Source organism: Cetorhinus maximus, chromosome 18 (assembly GCF_964194155.1).
Source record: "Cetorhinus maximus chromosome 18, sCetMax3.hap1.1, whole genome shotgun sequence".
Lineage (NCBI taxonomy): Eukaryota > Metazoa > Chordata > Chondrichthyes > Lamniformes > Cetorhinidae > Cetorhinus > Cetorhinus maximus.
This window is the reverse complement of record NC_135896.1, coordinates 91,924,281-91,944,574: the sequence shown is the minus strand read 5'-3', so window position 1 is coordinate 91,944,574 and position 20,294 is coordinate 91,924,281. Positions and strand designations below refer to the sequence as shown.

The 20,294-nt window shown below is 44.5% G+C and overlaps 1 protein-coding gene across 3 annotated transcripts in view; it reads left to right on the top strand.

Annotated features, from left to right (window-relative positions):
- The window catches only part of LOC144693355 (spectrin beta chain, non-erythrocytic 1-like), a 559,404-nt gene that overhangs the window by 388,275 nt on the left and 150,835 nt on the right, over positions 1 to 20,294 (top strand). For all 3 annotated transcript variants that reach the window (XM_078563183.1, XM_078563184.1, XM_078563185.1), the window contains exons 3-5: positions 16,915 to 17,066; positions 18,565 to 18,738; positions 20,120 to 20,211. In XM_078563183.1, the coding sequence (XP_078419309.1) occupies positions 16,915 to 17,066; positions 18,565 to 18,738; positions 20,120 to 20,211 (418 nt within the window). The remainder of the gene's footprint in view (positions 1 to 16,914; positions 17,067 to 18,564; positions 18,739 to 20,119; positions 20,212 to 20,294) is intronic.

The window sequence follows — 20,294 nt, the reverse complement described above, 5'->3', positions numbered from 1 at the left end:
TTGTTTAGTGAGGGCAAGGCTATACCACCCACAACCTCAGCAAGAATACAACGATGGGCCTTAACTCTGGCAGCATACAAATACACTTTTGTACATAGGCCTGGCAATCAAATCGCAAATGCCGATGCCCTTAGTCGTTTGCCTTTACAAGAAAATGATGAACACGCCCCAGTTCCACAGGAACTTGTTTTACTGTGAAAGTTCTTTAGATTCCTCGACAGCATGTACTTGACAGATCAGAGACTGGACAAGTCGGGACCAGTCCTATCTCAGGTACGAGAACAAGTGCTACATGGTTGGTCACAGGAGCCCGCATCTGATGAAATGAAACCGTACTTCAACAGAAGGCATGAAATAACCAGCCAGGATGGCATCTTATTGTGGGGAGCACGAGTGATAGTTCCTCCAAAAAAAACTTCGAGGAAGGACCAAAGTGGTTACCGGGTGAAATAAGTGCGGTGACTGGACCTTTATCTTACCACGTGGAGGTGGAAGGCTGGATCATCTGTGAACATGTGGACCATTTGGGGAACAGAGAGACAAATCACCAAGATCTGATTCCACCAGTGACCATGACCGGGTCTGCATTTCCTGTTGAGAATACTCAGCCCAGGACTGACATGTCTGATGTTCCTGTAAGAGTTGAGGATACAGGACTGCAAGTGCCCACTGAAGCACCAGATGTTCAGGCAACTCCGGAAAGGGAAGTTCCTGACAAAGAGTCTGAAGTTGTGGAGCTGCGACATTCCACACGTACCAGGAAACCACCTGAAAGACTGAACTTGTAAATTCCTTACCCAATATAAATATTATGTTGTCTTGAAAAACATGTACTTGTAAATGTAATATGTACAGCCAAATTAAAGGGGGAGGAATATAGTAATTATGGTTTTATTTAGTGTGTAATGTACCTTTAAGAATAATAATTAAGGAAGATCACATGATCTCTGGTAACTCATAGGAGAGTAGCACGGGCTACTTCTGCAGTCAGTGTAGAGATAGAGTTCGATTTGAAAGCACACGTGTAGTTGCTGCTGAGTATATTGTAAATAAACTTAACGTTTCCATCGAAAAAGCATCTGCCCAACTCTAACATTTAACATTAATAGTACAACTTGGCCACCCTACAACACTAACACTGGTCACTCTTGGCAGATGACCATTTTCCCATGGGTAGAATCTTCTGCCTATTGGGTGGGCTGATCTGGGGCAGGCATGAGTGGGCGCGGATCAGCTGCGTGCTGCCAATTAAGGCCCGCCCAGTGTGGTGTGCGCCCGGTAGTGCTCAGCGCAACCTGTGCGGGCATGGAGCTGCCTCAGGGAAATTAAGTTAAGGTTTAAAATAAAGAAAGTTTAAAAATAATTTACACATGTTCCCCTCATGTGACAGTGTCACATGAGCAGGGACATGTTTATGAAATGTTTAAAAAATATTAATTTAATAAAACCTTCATGAAACCTCATCGCGCCCAGGCAGCTGCCTCCGGTGTGCGCCAGCCGAAACGAACGATCGGAATGACGTGCGGTGACTTTGGGATGCACGCCCGACGTCATCGGGCGTTATTTTACGTGTCGGTGTGCGAGTCCCACCCTGCACACCGACAGGAAAATTCTCCCCCATGTATCTTGCCGGCTCCCACACCAGCCCTCTAACCTCTCATAATTAGTTTGTGAAACCAGGTGGCCCTTCCTACAGCACTGTACATGGGACTGCACGAGATGGACTGCAGTAGTTCAAGAAGACGGCTCACCACCACCCCCACCCCCACCCCCTCAAGGACAGTTAGGATTGGGCAACAAATGCTGGTCTGCCAGCAACACTTGCATCCCATGAAAGAATGAAAAGAAATGAATGGGGATTCGCTTCTTTGGGGTAGAAGCTCCGATGGGAGCCTCCATCTACCTCCTCTAGACCTGTCCAAATCCTAACTCGTTTTCCTGGGTTGGGGTTCATTCCTTTTACTACTTGCTGGATCCTGAAGCACTGAGGGCCCTCTTTAAGCAGAAGTGTCACAAAAAGGCCTAAGCTGAGCCTGAGGGGTTCTGCTGATAAGTGCTAGGCTTGCCTGAAAGTGAGAGGAGGCTGTTATAAAGACCTCTCCTTCTGTTAAGGAACCTTGTATCATCAACTCCTGGTGCCTACTGCCACCATTCCCAGTGGTGTTGCCGGTAAGTGTCGGTCAGTTGAGTAGACCTGGTCACTGATTCCACCCACCACCATTTGCATGCAGTGTTTTTGTGGATGGGAAGGGGTAGCCAGTGGCAGTTAGCAGGAGTGGGGGATGAATGTTCCATTTGGGGATGGGAGACCTTCATAGCCTGTACCTTCCATCATTCTCAGCTATGATCCTGAGTAAAACTGAACGCACTTCGTAGATGAATTCATCTTCAATAATAAATAAAACAGCATATTGCTTCCCTCCAAAATTAATGGGCTTCTGCCAAAATTTCACTTTCGGAAACTGCATTTAAAACCTCAGGATAGGAACAAGGAGCAGGAGTAAGCCATTTGGCCCCTCGAGCCTGCTCCATCATTAATAAGATCATAGCTGATCTGACAATAACCTCAAATCTACATCCCGCCTACCCCCGATAGCCTTTCACCCCCTTGCTTACCAAGATCAATCCACCTCTGCCTTAAAAATATTCAAAGACTCTGCTTCCACCGCCTTTTCAGGAAGAGAGTTCCAAAGACTCACGACCCTCTGAGAGAAAAAATTTCCGTTTTAATTGGGCAACTCCTTATTTTTAAGCAATGACCCCTGGTTCTAGATTCTCCCACAAGAGGAAACATCCTCTCCACATCCACCTTGCCAAGTCCCCTCAGGATCTTTATATGTTTCAATCAAGTCACCTCTTATTCTTCTAAACCCCAATGGATACAAGACTAGCCTGTCCAACCTTTCCCCACCCCGATTCCAGGTATTAGTCTGGTAAACCTTCTCTGAACTTCTTTCAATGCATTTACATCCTTCCTTAAATAAGGTCACCAATAATGTACACAGTACTCCAAATGTGGTCTCACTAGTGCTCTGTATAACTGAAGCATAACCCCCCCTACTTTTGTATTCAATTCCCCTTGCAATAAATGATAACATTCTATTAGCTTTCCTAATTATTTGCTGTACCTGCATACTAGCCTTTTAAGGTTCATGCAGTAAGACACCCAGATCCCTCTGCATCTCAGAGCTCTGCAATCTCACCATTTAGGTAATATACCTGTCGTTTATGCTTCCTACCAAAATGGACAATTTTACATTTTCCCACATTATGCTCCATTTGCTAGACCTTTGCCCACTCATTTAACCTATCTATATCTTTTTGTAGCCTCCTTATGTCCTCTTCGCATATTACTTTCCCACCTATCTTTGTGTCACCAGCAAATTTGGCAACCATCCCATCCATCCCTTCATCCAAATCATTTATATAAATTGTAAACAGTTGAGGTCCCAGCACTGATCCCTGTGGCAAACCACTCGTTACATCTTGCCAACCAGAAAAAGACCCATTTATGCCTACTCTCTGCTTTCTGTTCTCCAGCCAATCTTCTATCCATGTCATTATGTTACCCCCTATACCATGAGCTTTTATTTTCAACATTAACCGTTGATGTGGCACTTTATCAAATGCCTTCGGGAAATCTAGGTACAGTACATCCACTGGATCCCCTTTATCCATGGCACATGTTACTTCTTCAAAGAACTCCAATTGGTTAAACATGATCCGATGATTCATATGAAGGTCATGAATTACAGAGAAAATGACACATTCTACCTTTGTTTTTAAATAAAAGAGGAATTTAATTTCTTAATTGTATTTTTGGTTGGCTGGTTTCCAGAAAGGAATCTTAGACTGCCTCAAACACCTCCCCAAAGGACTGACCTTAATATTTAATTCAAAGATAGGACAGACTTGCATTTATACAGCAGTTTTCACAACCACCAGATGTCTCAAAGTGCTGTTGCAGCCAATGAAGTAATTTTTGAAGTGTACTCACTGTTGTAATGTTGGAAACATGGCAGCCAATATGTGCTTGGCAAAGACCTACAAACAACAATGTGAGAATGACCAGATGATCTGTTTTTTGTGGTGTTGATTGAGGGGTAAACATTGGCCACGACACCTGCTCTCCTTTGAAATAGCACCATGGGATCTTTCCCATCTACCTGAGCAGGCAGATGGGGGCCTCAGTTTAATGTCCCATCCGAAAGACAGCACTTCTGGCAGCGCTCTCTCAGTACTGCACTTGAGTATCAGCCTAGATTCTTGTGCTCAGGCCCTACAGTGGGATTTGAACCTGGAACCTTGTGACTCTGAGGCTGGAGCTCTATAAATACATATTTCGTATTTTGAAATTTGTTCTCATGATTCAAGACCAGGCAAAGCTTATAAAGTTGGAATCAGTGTGGTATCAATAGCTCCAACACCTCCAGTTCTGCCCAGAGAGGATCACTAAAAATTAACACCCACGGGTCCTTTTTCCTTTGAAAGCTGTGTTTCAAGTGATAAGTTAGGGCTGTTAGTCATCTCTGCAGTTTTTTAGTCAAATGTATGATCCAGCTGAGCTAGTAATTAAAATTTAACATGTACGCATGACGATGGTTATAAGTGTTTCAGAGAGCAGAGTTATACCCTTTTGTGTAACCGCCAGTCACTTATCATGTACTCAGTTCCACAACACTCGCGCCATATAATGAGAGGAACCTTACTGGCTGACCAGGATCCTGCAGTAATTGCTATAGTGGAGGAGCTATTGTCAGATGTGCCCACACATTCTTATTTATTAACCATAACAATGGTTCATTATATTAAGAAATACAAGGATTATGTGAGATTTCTCAGTATTTTGTTCCATCTGCCACTTTCAGCTATTTTTGTTTGCTGCATGTCTCTTGATTAGCATTGGAGTGATTATATTCACCGAGCATGATTTAGCATGGCTAAATGAAAAGCTGTTGCAGGCCCATTCCAAAAAGCTGATTTTCCCGGTGGGACCTGTACAAGGCGGACGGGTTGCACCCGAACCGGAATGGGACCGACATCCTTACGGGGTGGTTTGCTAGTGCTGTTGGGGAGGGTTTAAACTAACTTGGCAGGGGGTTGGGATCCTGAGAGGAGGTTCAGCAGGGGGAGATGCACAGCCAAAATTAGAAGAGAGAGCAAGTGAGTCTGGAAGGCATAGAAATTATAGGCCAGTTAAGGCACAAGGGAGTTTGGCAAGATTGGATGGTATTTATTTTAATGCAAAGAGTCTGATGAATAAGGCAGATGAGTTGAGGGAACAAATTAACACATGGAAGTATGATGTCATTGCTATCACAGAGACATGGTTGAGAAAGGTGCAGGATTGGCAGCTCAGTATTCCAGGATATTGGGTCTTCAGGCGAGACAGGGAAGGAGGTAAAAGAGGAGGGGGTATCGCAATATTGATCAAGGAATCAATTACAGCAGTAAGGAGGGATGACATCTTAGAAGGCTCCTCAATTGAAGCCATATGGGTAGAACTGAAAAACAAAAAAGGAGCAATCACATTGCTGGGAGTGTACTATTGGCCCCCAAACAGTCAAAGAGAAATAGAAGAGCAGATATGTAGGCAGATTTCAGAGAAGTGTAAAAATAATAGGATAGTAATAGTGGGGGATTTCAACTTCCCCAACATTAACTGGGTTAGTCATAGTGTGATAGGTTTAGAGGGAGTGGAATTCTTAAAATGCACCCAGGAGAGCTTTTTAAGCCAGTACGTAGAAGGCCCTACAAGAGAGGGGGCGGTCCTGGACTTAATTTTAGGGAATGAAGCTGGGCAAGTGATAGAGGTATCAGTGGGGGAACATTTTGCAGATAGTGATCAAAACTCCATTAGATTCGAGGTTGTTATGGAAAAGGACAAGGATGGGCCAGGAATAAGTTCTAAATTGGGGGAATGCCAATTTTAATAAGATCAGATATGATTTGGCCAGAGTGGACTGGGAGCAGCTACTTTTAGGTAAATCTGTGTCAGAGCAGTGGGACTCATTCAAGAAGGAAATAGGGAGAGTACAGGGCCAACATATTCGAATAAAGGTAAAGGGTGGGACCAACAAATCCAGGGAACCCTGGATGTCAAGGGATATACAGGATTGGATAAAGAGAAAAAAGGAGGCTTATGGCAGATACCGAGGACTCAAAACAGCGGAAGCCCTAGAGGAGTACAGAATGTGTAGGGGGGAACTTAAAAAGGAAATTAGGAGAGCAAAAAGGGGGCATGAAAAACATTGGCAGGTAAAATAAAGGAAAATCCAAAGTTATTTTACAAGTACATTAAGAGTAAGAGGATAACTAGGGAAAGAGTAGGGCCCATTAAGGACCATAGTGGTAATTTGTGTGTGGAGCCAGAAGACATAGGTAGGGTTCTAAATGAATGCTTTGCGTCAGTGTTCACAAGTGAGAGGGACGATGTGGGTATGGAAATCAGGCAGAAGGACTGTGATATAATTAAGAAATTAGCTTAGAAAGGGAGGAGGTTCTAAGTGGTCTGGCAGGCTTAAAGTAGATAAATCTCCAGGCCCAGATGAAATGTATCCCAGGCTGTTGAGTGAGGCAAGAGAGGAGATAGGAGCGCTGGCAATAATTTTCAATATCCCTCTGGCCACAGGAGAGGTGCCAGAGGACTGGAGGACAGCTAATGTGGTACTGTTATTCAAGAAGGGAGGAAGGGATAAACCAGGGAACTACAGGCCAGTCAGCCTAATCTCAGTGGTGGTGAAACTATTGGAAGCAATTCTCAGGGACAGAATTAATCTATATTTGGAGAAGCAGGGATTAATCAAGGACAGTCAGCTTGGTTTTGTTAAGGGGAGGTCATGTCTGACCAATTTGATTGAATTTTTCGAAGAGGTGACCAGGTGTGTAGATGAGGGCAATACATTTGACGTAGTCTACTTGGACTTCAGCAAGGCTTTTGATAAGGTCCGGCATGGGAGACTGATAACGAAGGTAAGAGCCCATGGGATCCAAGGCATCTTGGCAAATTGGATCCAGAATTGGCTGAGTGGCAGGAAGCAGAGGGTGATGGTCGAAGAGTGTTCTTGTGACTCGATGCCTGTGTCCAGTGGGGTTCCACAGGGATCGGTGTTGGGTCCCTTGCTGTTTGTGGTATATGTAAACGATTTAGGCTTGAATGTAGGAGGGTTGATCAGTAAGTTTGCGGATGACACGAAGTTTGGTGGGGTGGTAAATAGTGAGGAGGATAGCCTTAGATTACAGGAGGATATAGACGGACTGGTCAGATGGGCTGATCAGTGGCAAATGGAATTCAATCCGGATAAGTGTGAGGTGATGCACTTGGGCAGGACAAACAAGGCACAGGAATACACGATGAATGGTAGGACCCTGGGAACTACCGAGGATCAGAGGGACCTTGGTGTGCATGTCCACTGGTCCCTTAAGGTAGCGGGACTGGTAGATAAGGTGATTAAGAAGGCATATGGGATACTTGCCTTTATTAGCCGAGGCATGGAATATAAGAGCAGGAAGGTTATGCTGGAACTGTATAAAATGCTGGTTAGGCCACAGCTAGAGTATTGCATGCAGTTCTGGAATCCGCAATATAGTAAGGATGTGATTGCACTAGAGAGAGAGTGCAGAGGAGATTTACCAGGATGTTGCCTGGACTGGAGAGTTTTAGTTATGAGGGGAGATTGGATAGACTGGAGTTATTTTCCCTGAAGCAGAGGAGATTGAGGGGGGGACATGATTGTGGTCTATTAGATTATGAGGGGCATAAATAGGGTAGACAGGAAGGAACTTTTCCCCTTGGTGGAGGAATCATTAACCAGGGGGCATAGATTTAAGGTAAGGGGCAGGAGGTTTAGAGGGGATGTGAGGGAGAGTTTTTTCACCCAGAGGGTGGTGGGAATCTAGAACTCACTGCCTGAAAGGCTGGTAGAGGCAGAAACCCTCATAACATTTTAGAAGTATTTGGATGTGCACTTGCAATGCCATGGCATACAAGGCTATGGGCCTAATGCTAGAAAATGGGATTAGAATGGTTAGGTACTTGTTTGACCGGTGCAGACTCGATGGGCTGAAGGGCCTTTTTCTGTGCTGTAGACCTCTATGATATGAAGCTATGATTGGCTGAAAAATAATATTTAGAATTTAACAAGGCTAAGTTACCTATCGCTGACTATTTGCCATTTCGGTGACATGAAACATTTTGATGTTGATGTTGCTTGGATTTCTAATTAAGTATCTTTTCATGTACCTTGTTTGTTTACAGCTGCTGCACCACCATTGTGTAACTTTTTTGTGTGTCTGTCACATTTCAGCATTGTTCAAACTGTGCATTGCCTGAGACACAATCTGAAACAGTGGACAAAATGCTCTCCATGTTTATATATAAAAGGAAGTCTCTCTAAATTGGCGTCCTGTTAGCAGAGAATTATCCAGAATTGCTTGTCTTAACCAGACTGGTCACCAGCTACAACACTGTCGGTTCTCTTAATTGTCGTTTGTTGCTTCTGCCCACTTTTAACGTAACTCTGAATCTCTAATTAGCAGGAGCAGCATGCCTTTGGCTTACAGGTAATATTCCTGTTTCTGAAGGTGCATGGCGGGAACCCTGCTCCAGATCTTTTCTGTTGAGTGGAGATCAGAGCTCTGAGTTTCATGTGGACATCCATAGAGTCATAGAGGTCTCCTCATAACTAAAACTCTCCAGCCCAGGCAACATCCTGGTAAACCTCCTCTGCGCTCTCTCTGGTGCAATCACATCCTTCCCAGTGGCTGACTCATGTCTGGAGGGTGTGAGTGCCCCACCCCACCCTCATCACATGGGTTGTGGGGATCCCTCCTGTTTTTTTTTTGAATAAATCGCTCTGTTGCTGATTAAAAAGATGGGTTACATCTTTGGAAGAATCTCACGTTGCTCATGGGCACCATGTTCACCTGACTGCAAAGCATTTCACTCCTTGTTATGGGAAGTGTGCAAAGATACAAAAACAACAAATATCTCGCATTAACAAAGATTGGGACGTGCATTCTGGCTCAAGGAAATGAAAATGATTTTGTAGCTAGACTCAAAGCAAAAAGGTAATTATCACACATTGTTATTTAAGTAATTGACTGTGGGCAGTGTCCAGTGTTACTCAGACAGGGATGGAGGGTTCACAATGGTTTGCTGTCTGGAGTAAGAATAGCACTAAAAGAACAGCCCAGCTTACATTTTTATTTTAAGTTCATTCAAAATTTCACAATCTTTACTACGCAGACCCTTTTTTCATCAGGGAATAGAGAAGTGTTCAGATGTTTCTTAAATGGGGCATTGATTCCTCCTGAAGTGACATAGTTATTTTTTTCTCTCTGATCTCGCCCCTTCAGTCATAAACCTTGCTGGGGTGCCCGGTTTTCTTGGGCAGTAGCGCAGGCTGGATGTTGGGCGGGACCCCACCCTGGGTTGCGGTGACCCCTCCCTACAGCTTGTTGAGCTCCTCTCCATTGCGGATGGGGAGCTGCAGGTGGCGGGGGAATGATGCCGGTCGTCTTGTTGTCCCGGGCCGCGTTGCCGGCCAGCTCAAGGATCTGGGCGTTCAGATACCCCAGGGCAGCGTTCAGATACCCCAGGTAGACAGGAGCTCCTGCCCTGACACACTCAGCATGGGTGGGCCTTGCACAACAATTGGTGGATGCGGCTGATGGGGAGCTGAAGACCAGCTCCGGAGGAGTGAGTCTTGGCCTTGGCGTGTCCTTTGCCTCCAGTTTTATCATGACCAGACACCTTTCAGAGTTAGTTGATATATTTGTGTAATGTGTAAGGTACTGTTGTATCAGTCCATTTATTTTGTTTTCTTCGGCCAACACGCTTTGTGCGGAGTGCACACAAACTGTTTTTTTGTCCTGTCCTGTTATATTATGATTGAGCTAAAGAACAGAGAACTCATTTTCACCCATGTATTTTGGCTCAGTTATAAAAAGAACCTGCCTGACTTGCTGTCTTCCCATATCGGGGAGGTCTTGTCGATCGTGCCTTGTATCTTTGTATTTGGTACTGAGCTGTCTGTAATTGTGGTTTTGAGTGTCTGGACTGCACACATGATTAAACTGGAGACTGACTCAGTGGTCACAGTTGATGTTGTCCTTGTGAGGCGCATCTAATTAGCAGCTGCTGGCAACTTCATCCTTAAACAATTGAAACTATTCCTTAAAAATCCTTTTGTGTAGCACCAGAAAATATTGATATCAAATGGGATTTCATCCTGATTGACCCGAGTTTTAAGAAAATAGGTTGTATTTTGATATCAACAAACGCTTCCAAATCGTGACCTCCATTTTGTTAGGCCTGTATTATGAACACTCGACTATTGTATCTGCACCAGTAGAAACTATATGTCTCACTGGAAGCTTCCTTTTGTAATCTTTATGCCCTTGGGGTTTTCCACGGCCCCAGTATTTCACATTCACTCAACATGGATGGTGGAGAACAGCCATAATTGACCAACTAAAGGCAAGAAATCTTTTATCTGATAGTTGATGAAAGTACTGCTCACCATTTAAGAAATGCATTAGATATCTGCGTCATACTATCAGATTGAGTGTTGATGTAACAATAGAAGACAGATGAGCTTTTCTGTGGCAGCTTATCACTTTTACCTCCCAATGGTTACACATTTGATTGTAACCTTTTGTGTCGGTACAAGGTAGTACCTGATGTCAGCTGGGCCGTTGAATGATGCATCTCAACTTGGCATAAGAGTTTTCATTCACCGTAACAGATGACAGTCCTTAGCCTTGTTTGTCCGTTCCTTTTTGTAAGGAATGATTCCCCGTCATAATGGGGCAGAATTTTGATGTGACAATCTTGCTGAATTTAGCAATGTGCTCATCCCAGCAACGTATATTTTGTAATGTGTTTAAATAATGGCTATCTTACTTTCCTCTACACTGTCTCTTTCTCTCTCGTAGGTATGGCATTAACTGCATATCATTAAAAATAGCCACAACCCAATCTGCTTTCATATAATTAATTTACAATTTTGAACTAGACAGACTGTTTAAAAAGTTAATTTCCCAGCAGGACAGAAGTTGTAGTTATTAAATAATCCGCAGTACTTTCATCCATGCTTTCTCCATTGGGGGTATAAAATGCAGTGTTCTGAACAAAATTAAAACAAATTTGAAGAAAGTGAAAAAATGCTATAAAATGTCCTTCATGACATCAAGATGTCCCCAAGGGCTCTACTGTTAATGAATGACTTTTGAAATGTAGTCTCTATTGTAATGTAGGAAAAGCAGCTATCAATTTGTGCACAGCAAGGTCCCACAAACAGCAATGAAATAAATGGCCAGATAATCTGCTTTGCTGGTATTGGTTAAAGGATGAGTATTGGCCAGGATACTGGGGAGAATTCCCCTGCTCTTTTTCGAATGGAGCTGCGCGATCTTTAACATTGACATCATAGGGCAGCTGAGACCTCATTTTAATGATTCACCCAAAAGATGGCATAGTCGACAGTGCAGCATCCCCCCCACCCACCCCCCCAGTACCGGAGTGGAGTGTAGGCTTTAGTTGTTGTGCTCAAGTCCCGGCATTGGGACCACAAACTCAGTCTTTTGACTGAAAGGCGAGGGGGCTCCCACTAAGCCATAGCTATCAATATTACGACCATTTTCAAACAGCGAAGCAGTAAAGTAGGTCTTGTGTAGAATGATCAGATAATCAGGCAGTTGCAATAGCCTGTGGAGCAGTGAGCCCCACAATATGCCATTTGTATCACTGGCCAAAGAAAAGAGGGAAAACATAGCTCAAATATTTCTTAAGTGCATTATGCACATTCAGCTTGGTCAACTGACAAGACACATAGGGCTGAATTTTACCTACCGCGGGCAGGCGTCCACCCAACCGGATTGGGTGTAAAATTGCGTGAGAAGACATCGAGCGAGTGCCCGACTTCACCCTATGCTCACGTGATATTTTGGTCGGCGGGCGCGCGCAAAAGTCAGGCTTGTGCCCACTGACAATTAAGCCATTAACGGAGCGATTGACTCCGATTTTTCGTGGTCCATCCAACCTTACGGTTGGCAGACGGGCGAATCGGCCGGGCGGACTTTGCATTTTTCACGAAACGGCATCCAAGGGCAAGATGAGGTTTCCGTTATTAAATTAAATAAAACTCAAAATCTACGGACAGCGTTTTTATCATGTGCATGTTCAGGTACCTGATTGTGATGCTTGGACACTTTTTATTCCTAATTTTCAAACTTTACTTCATGGTTTTCGGGTCTGCAGCTTCCTGAGGCAGCTCTCTGCCTTCAGGGAGCTTTTTCTCAGCGTTGGCCCACGCCCGCTTTGGCGTCATTGCCCGGCCCCCTTCCCGCCCTCACCCCGGCAGCGCTGAGCTTTTCAGTGCCTGTTTCGCAGTCGAGTGTTGATCGCGGTCGGTGGTCCGTTTGCTGACTTGCACTCGGGCCTGCTGATCGCACCCACCCACCGAGCTGAAAACTCAGGCTACAATTGTTTTCTCTACTGATGCATGTATGCACATTTATTGATTTATGAACCACACAGACAGATTCAGTGCTGTCTTAAATTAATCCAGTGCTCACCTATTGCTCCATCAAAAACCAATAAACTTATAATAAACCCTTAATTACAAAGACAGCAAAAACCTATTTATTCATATTAGGGCTAAAGTTGTTCATATTGAGTGCATATATTACTACGTAGAGCTGATGGAGGAGCATTGGGCTTGATTTTGCTTTGTTTAGCAGCCCGACTCTAGATGAATCTGGGAGGGTGGATGAAAGTTGGGGTGGTGTGGCTTATAGCTCAACTCTTGCCCCAATTCAGCTCCACAGAATATTTTCTCCCTACTCTCTTTCCTGCCTTTCTCCACAACCCACTCCTGTAGTGCTGTCCTACTGCATTAATATGATGAGGAGTGGAGTGGGGTAAATTGTATGACCTTCCTCTGTCGCGACTCCCCTAACATAGCAACTCCCCTTCTATCTTGCCTGTAGCAGCGAGGAGAGAGGCAATTCCACTGGAGGATGGAGAACAGCCACCTTTGGTTGCCATTCCAACAGCTCCTCCCTCCATTCCTGAACTCTCTCCCCCAGCTGGATCTCATTGCTTTCTAACACGCTTAACCTGAATACTGAACTTGGGTTCAGCTTGCTGTGTCTCACCATGGGAGATCAACTGGTATTGTATAATAATGCATCATGCATTACATAGCCTAATACGCCTCATTATAAAATAGCGTATCTCTGTTTTACCCTGAGAAAAAGAAGGCCTTGCAGTTCTGTGGCTGTTAACCTTTCACAACCGCAAGGCTTTCCAAAAAGCTTTTAAGGAGTACTTTTGACATGTAGTCACTGTTGTAATTTGAGCAGTAGCAAAGTGTTTTTCTTGTCATATGAAGGATTTGCCATTTCTGTTATAAATATAAAATACCATCAGTAAGTTGGCCAGAACATTGGCAAGGGGTGTCAGTAGAATAAACTTAATAGATGTCAGTAGATGTTCTTTGGAAACTTTTTAAAACTTGAATAAATATAGAATAATATGTGACTGGGTATTAATGATCAGTCCCTACCTCAATCATGGGGTACTTATTGTATAGTTTGACTTATCTACAAGTGTCAGAACCTATTGGACAATGGCTTCATATATACAATTGATATTGCATTATGAAATATATACTGAATTATTTACTTTTAGAAGCACTTCTGGCAGACATGCTGTTCAACGGTAAAATGGTAATAAACTTGACTTTGATATTGGACTTTAGTGTGTAGTATTATGCAACTTGTTACAAGTTTGTTTTTATTGCAGTCTACTGGCGATAAATTGCTGATGTTTTTCTTTGTAGATTATGGTCTTTGTTTTTATATATAATTATTGTTATGATCCTCGTAGACACCTATAACTTTAAAAAAAAGGATTTCTCAGTGACTGAGGGAAATAAACCGATGGACAAGATTTCACATTTTAAGAATTTTTACTAAACAAACTAAAATCAACATACATGTTTCCTCTTGTGGGAGAATCTGGAACTAGGGGTCACTGTTCAAAAATAAGGTGCCGCCCATTCAAGACTTGGATGAGGAGAATTTTTTTTCTCCCAGAAGGTCATGAGTCTTTGGAACTCTCTTCCTCAGAGGGAGGTGGAAGCAGAGCCTTTGAATATTTTTAAGGCATAGCTAGATAGATTCTTGATGAGCAAGGGGGTGAAAGGTTATCGGAGCTAGGTGTGCATGTGGAGTCGAGGTTACGATCAGATCAGCCATGACCTTATTGAATGGCGGAGCAGGCTCGAGAAGCTGAATGGCCTACTCCTGCTCCTAATTTGTATGTTGGTATAAATCAAACACTACTTAATAGGCAACTAATACATCGAACTACAGTAAAGGTATTTTCACATTAACTAACTGAATTGAAATGTATCTTAAAACTCCTTTCGCTGCACACTGCGCTACTGGCAGATGTAGCATTAGAAGGACAAACCTCACCTTCTTCACAGCTTTCCAGAGGGCCCACCTCTCCCTGCCACACTATGTGGCAACTTCCAGTGCCCTTCGAAAGTCGGTCCACCCAGCCTGAGTCTTGCAGATATGACTTCCACCAGCAAGGCCTGCCTCAGCGATTCTTATTCCTTAAATTTCCAAAAGTCCCATCTCTTTGGTTCCCTCGCTTCAAACAGACGAACTGAATCTTACTAACATCCTGCTTCCACACAGCATTATCTGCCTCATCTCCTTCTCTCTGCCTGTTTCTTACAAAAGCAGCCATCCCTTTACTGGTTCAAGGTGTGAAAACTGTCACTTGGTTTTTTTTTTGTAGGTTTTATTTTCTTTTCCTTGGCAACCAGGTCACATGGGCCTTTCTCCAGGCAAAGGTTTAGTATGACCACCTTCCATGCTATCCAGAAAATTCTCCTTCACTTAGAGTTAAAGGAGAAATTTTAAAACGTAGCCATCTTTTAAAGTCCCACATTCGTAACGATCTCAATATAAATATGCATTGATTCCCTGTGCTATGCACCATCCTGACTAAGAGGGCAAGCAGGCAGCTGGCTCTTTGACCTCATCTAGTGCCTTGCTGAACATCTAGGGCGGAATTGTCCCAGATTTGCACTAAGTGCGGTAAAACGACGTTTTACCTGCTGGCCTCAATGGTGGCTTTTCACGCCGTATTGTCCCAAACACGCTGTATTAATTATGCATTCCCGGGATACATGCCATTTCGGTAGTGGACAGGCTCCGATTCGCCTGCCACACTGTCACCTCGCCGCTTCATCACACCAGGCACCACATTTTAAAGTACAGTTGCACTCAGTGCTTCCAGCCCAGGACTGCAGCAATGAAGACATGGCTCTAAAAAGCAAGAAGACTGCAGCCCTTGAGCGCCTTTTAGACACTGTGGAGGCCACTGTGGTGTCTCTCAGCCCTGCTCTGGCTGCAGGAGGGGCAGCTACGTTAGCACTCCAGATTGATAGGCAATAGCAGTGGTGATCAGTGCCAATGCTGCACAGAAGAGGTTGGCCATCCAATGCAAATAGAGGATGAATGATCTCATCCGTGCAGCCAGGGTAAGGTAATCATCTCATCACTCTAAACTCACACACTCAAGCCCATCACACATTCACTGGCATCTCACTCACTGCCAGCTCAAGGGACATCACCACTCACTCTCTCACACACACCCTCTCATCGCCATCTGGCTTCATCTCCTTTGGAGGCTGCCTCCTCAGCCCTCACCACCTTGAAGCCACTTGCACAGATCAACACGTGCCCCACACACACCCTGGGATACCCCCCTTCCCCAGTACAGCCCTCACCCTGCAGCCTCTTCCCTTACCTGAGGCCACTTCTCCCCCTTCCCCAAGCAAGCCCTAACTCTGCAGCTGTTGAAAAGCCGCCCACATATGGCTGGTCTGGTAGGTAGAGACCTGCCCGTGAGCCCCCCTAAAAGTGATGTGGTGCTGTTTGTGAAGCCTGGCGCTGATGACTGCGAGTGCTGCCCGAAGCAAGGTCAGCAAACAAGCCGTGAAGACCTGAGCGTAGTGCAGCCCACCAAGTACACACCTTATAAATGCTGTTGTGAAACACGTCGGTGTGTTTTCCCGCCAACCTGGGTGGACGATCCAGTGGGGAGGGATGAGTCCGGCAGGCTGGCCTTGTAATGATACGCTGATGTATTACAATGAGGTTCCCGATGTCCACTAGCAGGGAATGCGACCGACCATCGGCAGGCTGAGTGGACGTTCACAAACTGGTCTCACGCCGTCGTGAAAACGATTTTTGGCCTTCTCGCCACATTGTCCAATCTCGCCACCGCACACACCCCACGCCAGTGGGCACGGAGAATCCCGGCCCTGATTTATTTTCCCTCCTTCCCTGTGGGGAAGCATTTATTCCACGAGTGGCATGACTGTGATCAGGAACTCCATGTGTGAGGAATCGTTGGCACAATCCAGCACCACCATACAGTAAAATTAAAGAATAGTTTGTATTGTACAGATAAGGACTCTTAATCTTAGTCACAGCAGTAAAACCTATTTTATAATTCCGGACTCCACAATACCTTTATTGTCGCATCACCGCTCCCTAAGCCTTCAGATATTGCCCACCCCCACACCTCCACTCATTCCATCACCAAAACCAAGATTAAGTTGCAGGCACTAGCTGTTTTGCCAATTACCTCCCACTGTGTTATTTCAACCAGTCAAGGACCAAAAGCAAGAGAACTGATTGGAAATATTTTCAGCCTGGCTCAACATGAGCATGACTTGAATCAGAAGTGTTTGTTAGTGCTGTCAGTGCTAAGTAGTGCAAGCTGTCACCCGACACCAGCTAAAGGTTTGAAGTACAAAAGTTTAAAAGCCAAATGTCGAGGCGGCAGACAGTGAATTGATTGATGAATTTTTTTATTTACAGATGAACGCGAAGTTGTGCAGAAGAAAACCTTTACGAAATGGGTGAACTCTCACCTGGCGCGCGTAACCTGCCGCATTACGGACCTGTACACCGACCTCCGAGATGGCCGTATGCTGATCAAACTGCTGGAAATTCTCTCCGGCGAGCACCTGGTATGTCGGGCGATCCGTTGGAGTCCATAGTTTGTGGCTTTAACTGTCTTGGGTGTTGATGGTTGATTTCAACTTCAGAATAACTAAAGTTCAGAATGTCCAGAGAGCGTTTATAAGCTCTGCGCTGCTTCACAAATCTTTCTGAAAATGAAAACATTTTGTACAGCATTAGTTCAAAAAATCTCCCAACGCTGTGTGAAATTACCCGTGGAGAGTACTTATTTCATAATTAACATAAAGGCTGCGCTCTTTCAAATTTCCTACTTAATTATGGATAGAAATGTATGGCGTCAATACACTAACGTTATTTTTTTGTGCTCCCAATGATATTTCACATTTCAGTTTCCTTCATCTTTATGGATGACAACCAGTGCTGCATCCCAGAAACACTGGACCCGGCTGCTTAAAGGGAGCCAGGGAGTGTGCAGGGGTGTGAGGCGGTAAACCTGGCAAAGCTAGACATGCAGAGAACCCGCTGAATTTAAGTTTTTCTTCCCTTGCGTTTTCCACCCAACAGCTGCCCGTGTTGACAAACCTGACTGGCGCGCATGTGGGAAAACAAACCTTGTGAGGGGAGGGGGAATAAAAAATCGGGGACTGGAGAGGGGGGAGGTGGCCATTTGCAGTGGGGTGTGAGTGAGAGAGAGAGAGAGAGAGAGGTCGCAATCAGCAGAGGTGGGGGGACTAAAGCTGTCTTTGAGTGTCTGGAGTATCTGCTCCCCCCCTGGGCCCACAAGCAGTGCTGTAAAATGCACTTAACCTTTTTTTTGAGCTGGCAGCTCCTACCTTCCTTTCATTGCCAGCATCCCTCAGCCCTAAAAAAACCCAGCCGGCTACTGTCCAATTCAGTTTGGGTCCCTAAACGCATTGTGGCAGCCTGGTTAAAAAATGTTAATGAAGTGTCCACAGCAGTTGCACGCCTGAAACGCACAGCCATAAAAATGTTAATGAGCACATGCATGGCAGGTTGGGGCAGCGTTCCCTTGTTATAAATTTTCCTCCCCTTGACCCTTTCCCCTATTGTGGGAGGGTGGGGGAGGTTAATGTTGAGGCCTTTTTATCCATCTTGGGTACCCAATGGCAGTCTTAAATGCTCCCTGATCAGCTATAGTGCAGAGTTTTTTGTGAGCTGTTCCCCTTAATCCCATAAATGTACTACAATCCCAACCTCCCAAGAGTATCCAGTGTGAATTTTTAATATTTCTCATTCAGCTATGTTTCTCTAAATGAGTTTGCCGATGTAGTCCCAAGCCATGCTGAATTATTGTCAGTTTTGTGCCACTAAAACACGTCCATTCATAAACTACTTGAGCGCACTTCACGTCGGGACCTTTTACTGAGCCCAAGGGGGGAAAGTAGAAGTCGTGTCCACTTCCCAGAGGTGAAAGATCGGCATGCTTTATCTGTACTAACTGCTCGTGTTTCATACATTCACTGTTTATTTTATTGAGTATTCGCTGTTTTACTGAAACCACAATGTCGTCGTCTCCCTCATCAGCCAAAACCAACCAAAGGCCGGATGCGGATACATTGTCTGGAAAATGTGGACAAGGCTCTTCAGTTTCTGAAAGAACAGAAAGTGCACCTGGAAAACATGGGCTCCCACGACATTGTTGACGGGAGCCACAGGCTTACACTCGGCCTCATCTGGACCATCATCCTTCGTTTCCAGGTCAGTGGTAACTCAAAAGAAACACACCGGCTCAGTCTGTGCACGCAGCAGGATTCCCAATCCTTCCAGATTTGGGCGGGGAGTCAGCTGAGATCGGAGATTTGTTTCCTCCGCTCTGCTGTTGACAACTTGGGTTAAAAGTTTGCTGTCACACCAGTTCACGCAAATCAGCTGCTCTCTACCCACGACTCGTCGCACATTGCAAAGTTTGGGAGGTGGAGGGAGCTGCTGCCTGCGCTCCCTTTGGCATGGCATCAGCAACACTTTTTTTTTTGTCATTTGATCTCGCCTGCCTCTCAGCTCATCACAAGCATTCCCCTTGTGTTCCTCCCCACTCCCGCCCTCCCCTTTCACTTCCTTAAAACCTTCTACGTTTCTAACTATTCCCCAGTTCTGAGGAAGGGTCATCAACTTGAAACGTTAACTCTGTTTCTCTCTCCACCGATGCTGCCAGACCTGCTGAGTATTTCCTCTATTTTATTTCAGATTTCTGTCATCTGCAGCACTTTGCTTTTGTTAAAGTGGCTCAGAAGTGCTTCTGCTGGGCTGAGTTTGGCATGATGTTTGGGACAATGATCCCACTGCCTTTTTGTGCCCTCTCTGTGTTTGGTTCAGGTCAGTCTATGAGAGCTAGTTTTGATGTATGAAGTCCCAATGCAGCAAGTTATCGGCATCACATGGAATCAGAATCCAAGGAGTTAGAGAGAGTAATGGCATTTATTAAAAGTAGCATCAACTGGGAGCTTGACATTTTGCAGTGCGTTGGATTCCTGGTTATGGCGTCAGGGTGAATATTAGTGGGTTATAGGATCACTAGTAGCTATAGGTAGGATACTAGAGCATTTATTTTATTACAACCAATTACATTTCCACTATCAGTGAGTTATAATGTTGTTCGCTGTAAAAGGAATCTGAAAATAACCAGCGTTAGTGCTAGTTAACAGGGCAACTTCAGTGCATTACCATTAGTTACACGGCGAATCAAAGTTACTCCCAGTTCTGGTTCCCCCTTTGTGAATTGTTTCTTCACCCAGCGATTTCCCTTTAGCTCTGCAATCAGTTTTCCCCCTCTCCTCCTCCACCCTCCTCCCTCTTCCCCCCTCCTCCACCCTGTGTTACACCTTTTCCCTCTCTGTTCTCAGTCTTCAGTACTTAAGTTATTAATTCTTCAAACAGCTTCAATTACAGGTTGTAAAACTGAAGAAATTGTGTTTTTTTAAATCAATTTTCCAGAACTGGGAAGTGTGGATTAGTGCAAAAATGTTCCTTTTTATTGTTAAGATTAAAAAAAATACCAGTGAGCTCTTTACTAGAGCTTTTTGTTGAATTACTTCAAATATCTACTAAATTTAAAAAAAAATCAATCAATCTGTTCTTTTAGATCCAGGATATCACCGTGGAGACACATGACAGTCATGAGACTCGGTCAGCAAAGGATGCTCTCCTCCTTTGGTGTCAGATGAAAACAGCAGGGTGAGCTACTCTTACCTGTCCTTTCTCTTTTACTTAACCTTCTATCATGTCAATGCAAATGGCTGTTTGAAAGCATATACTCT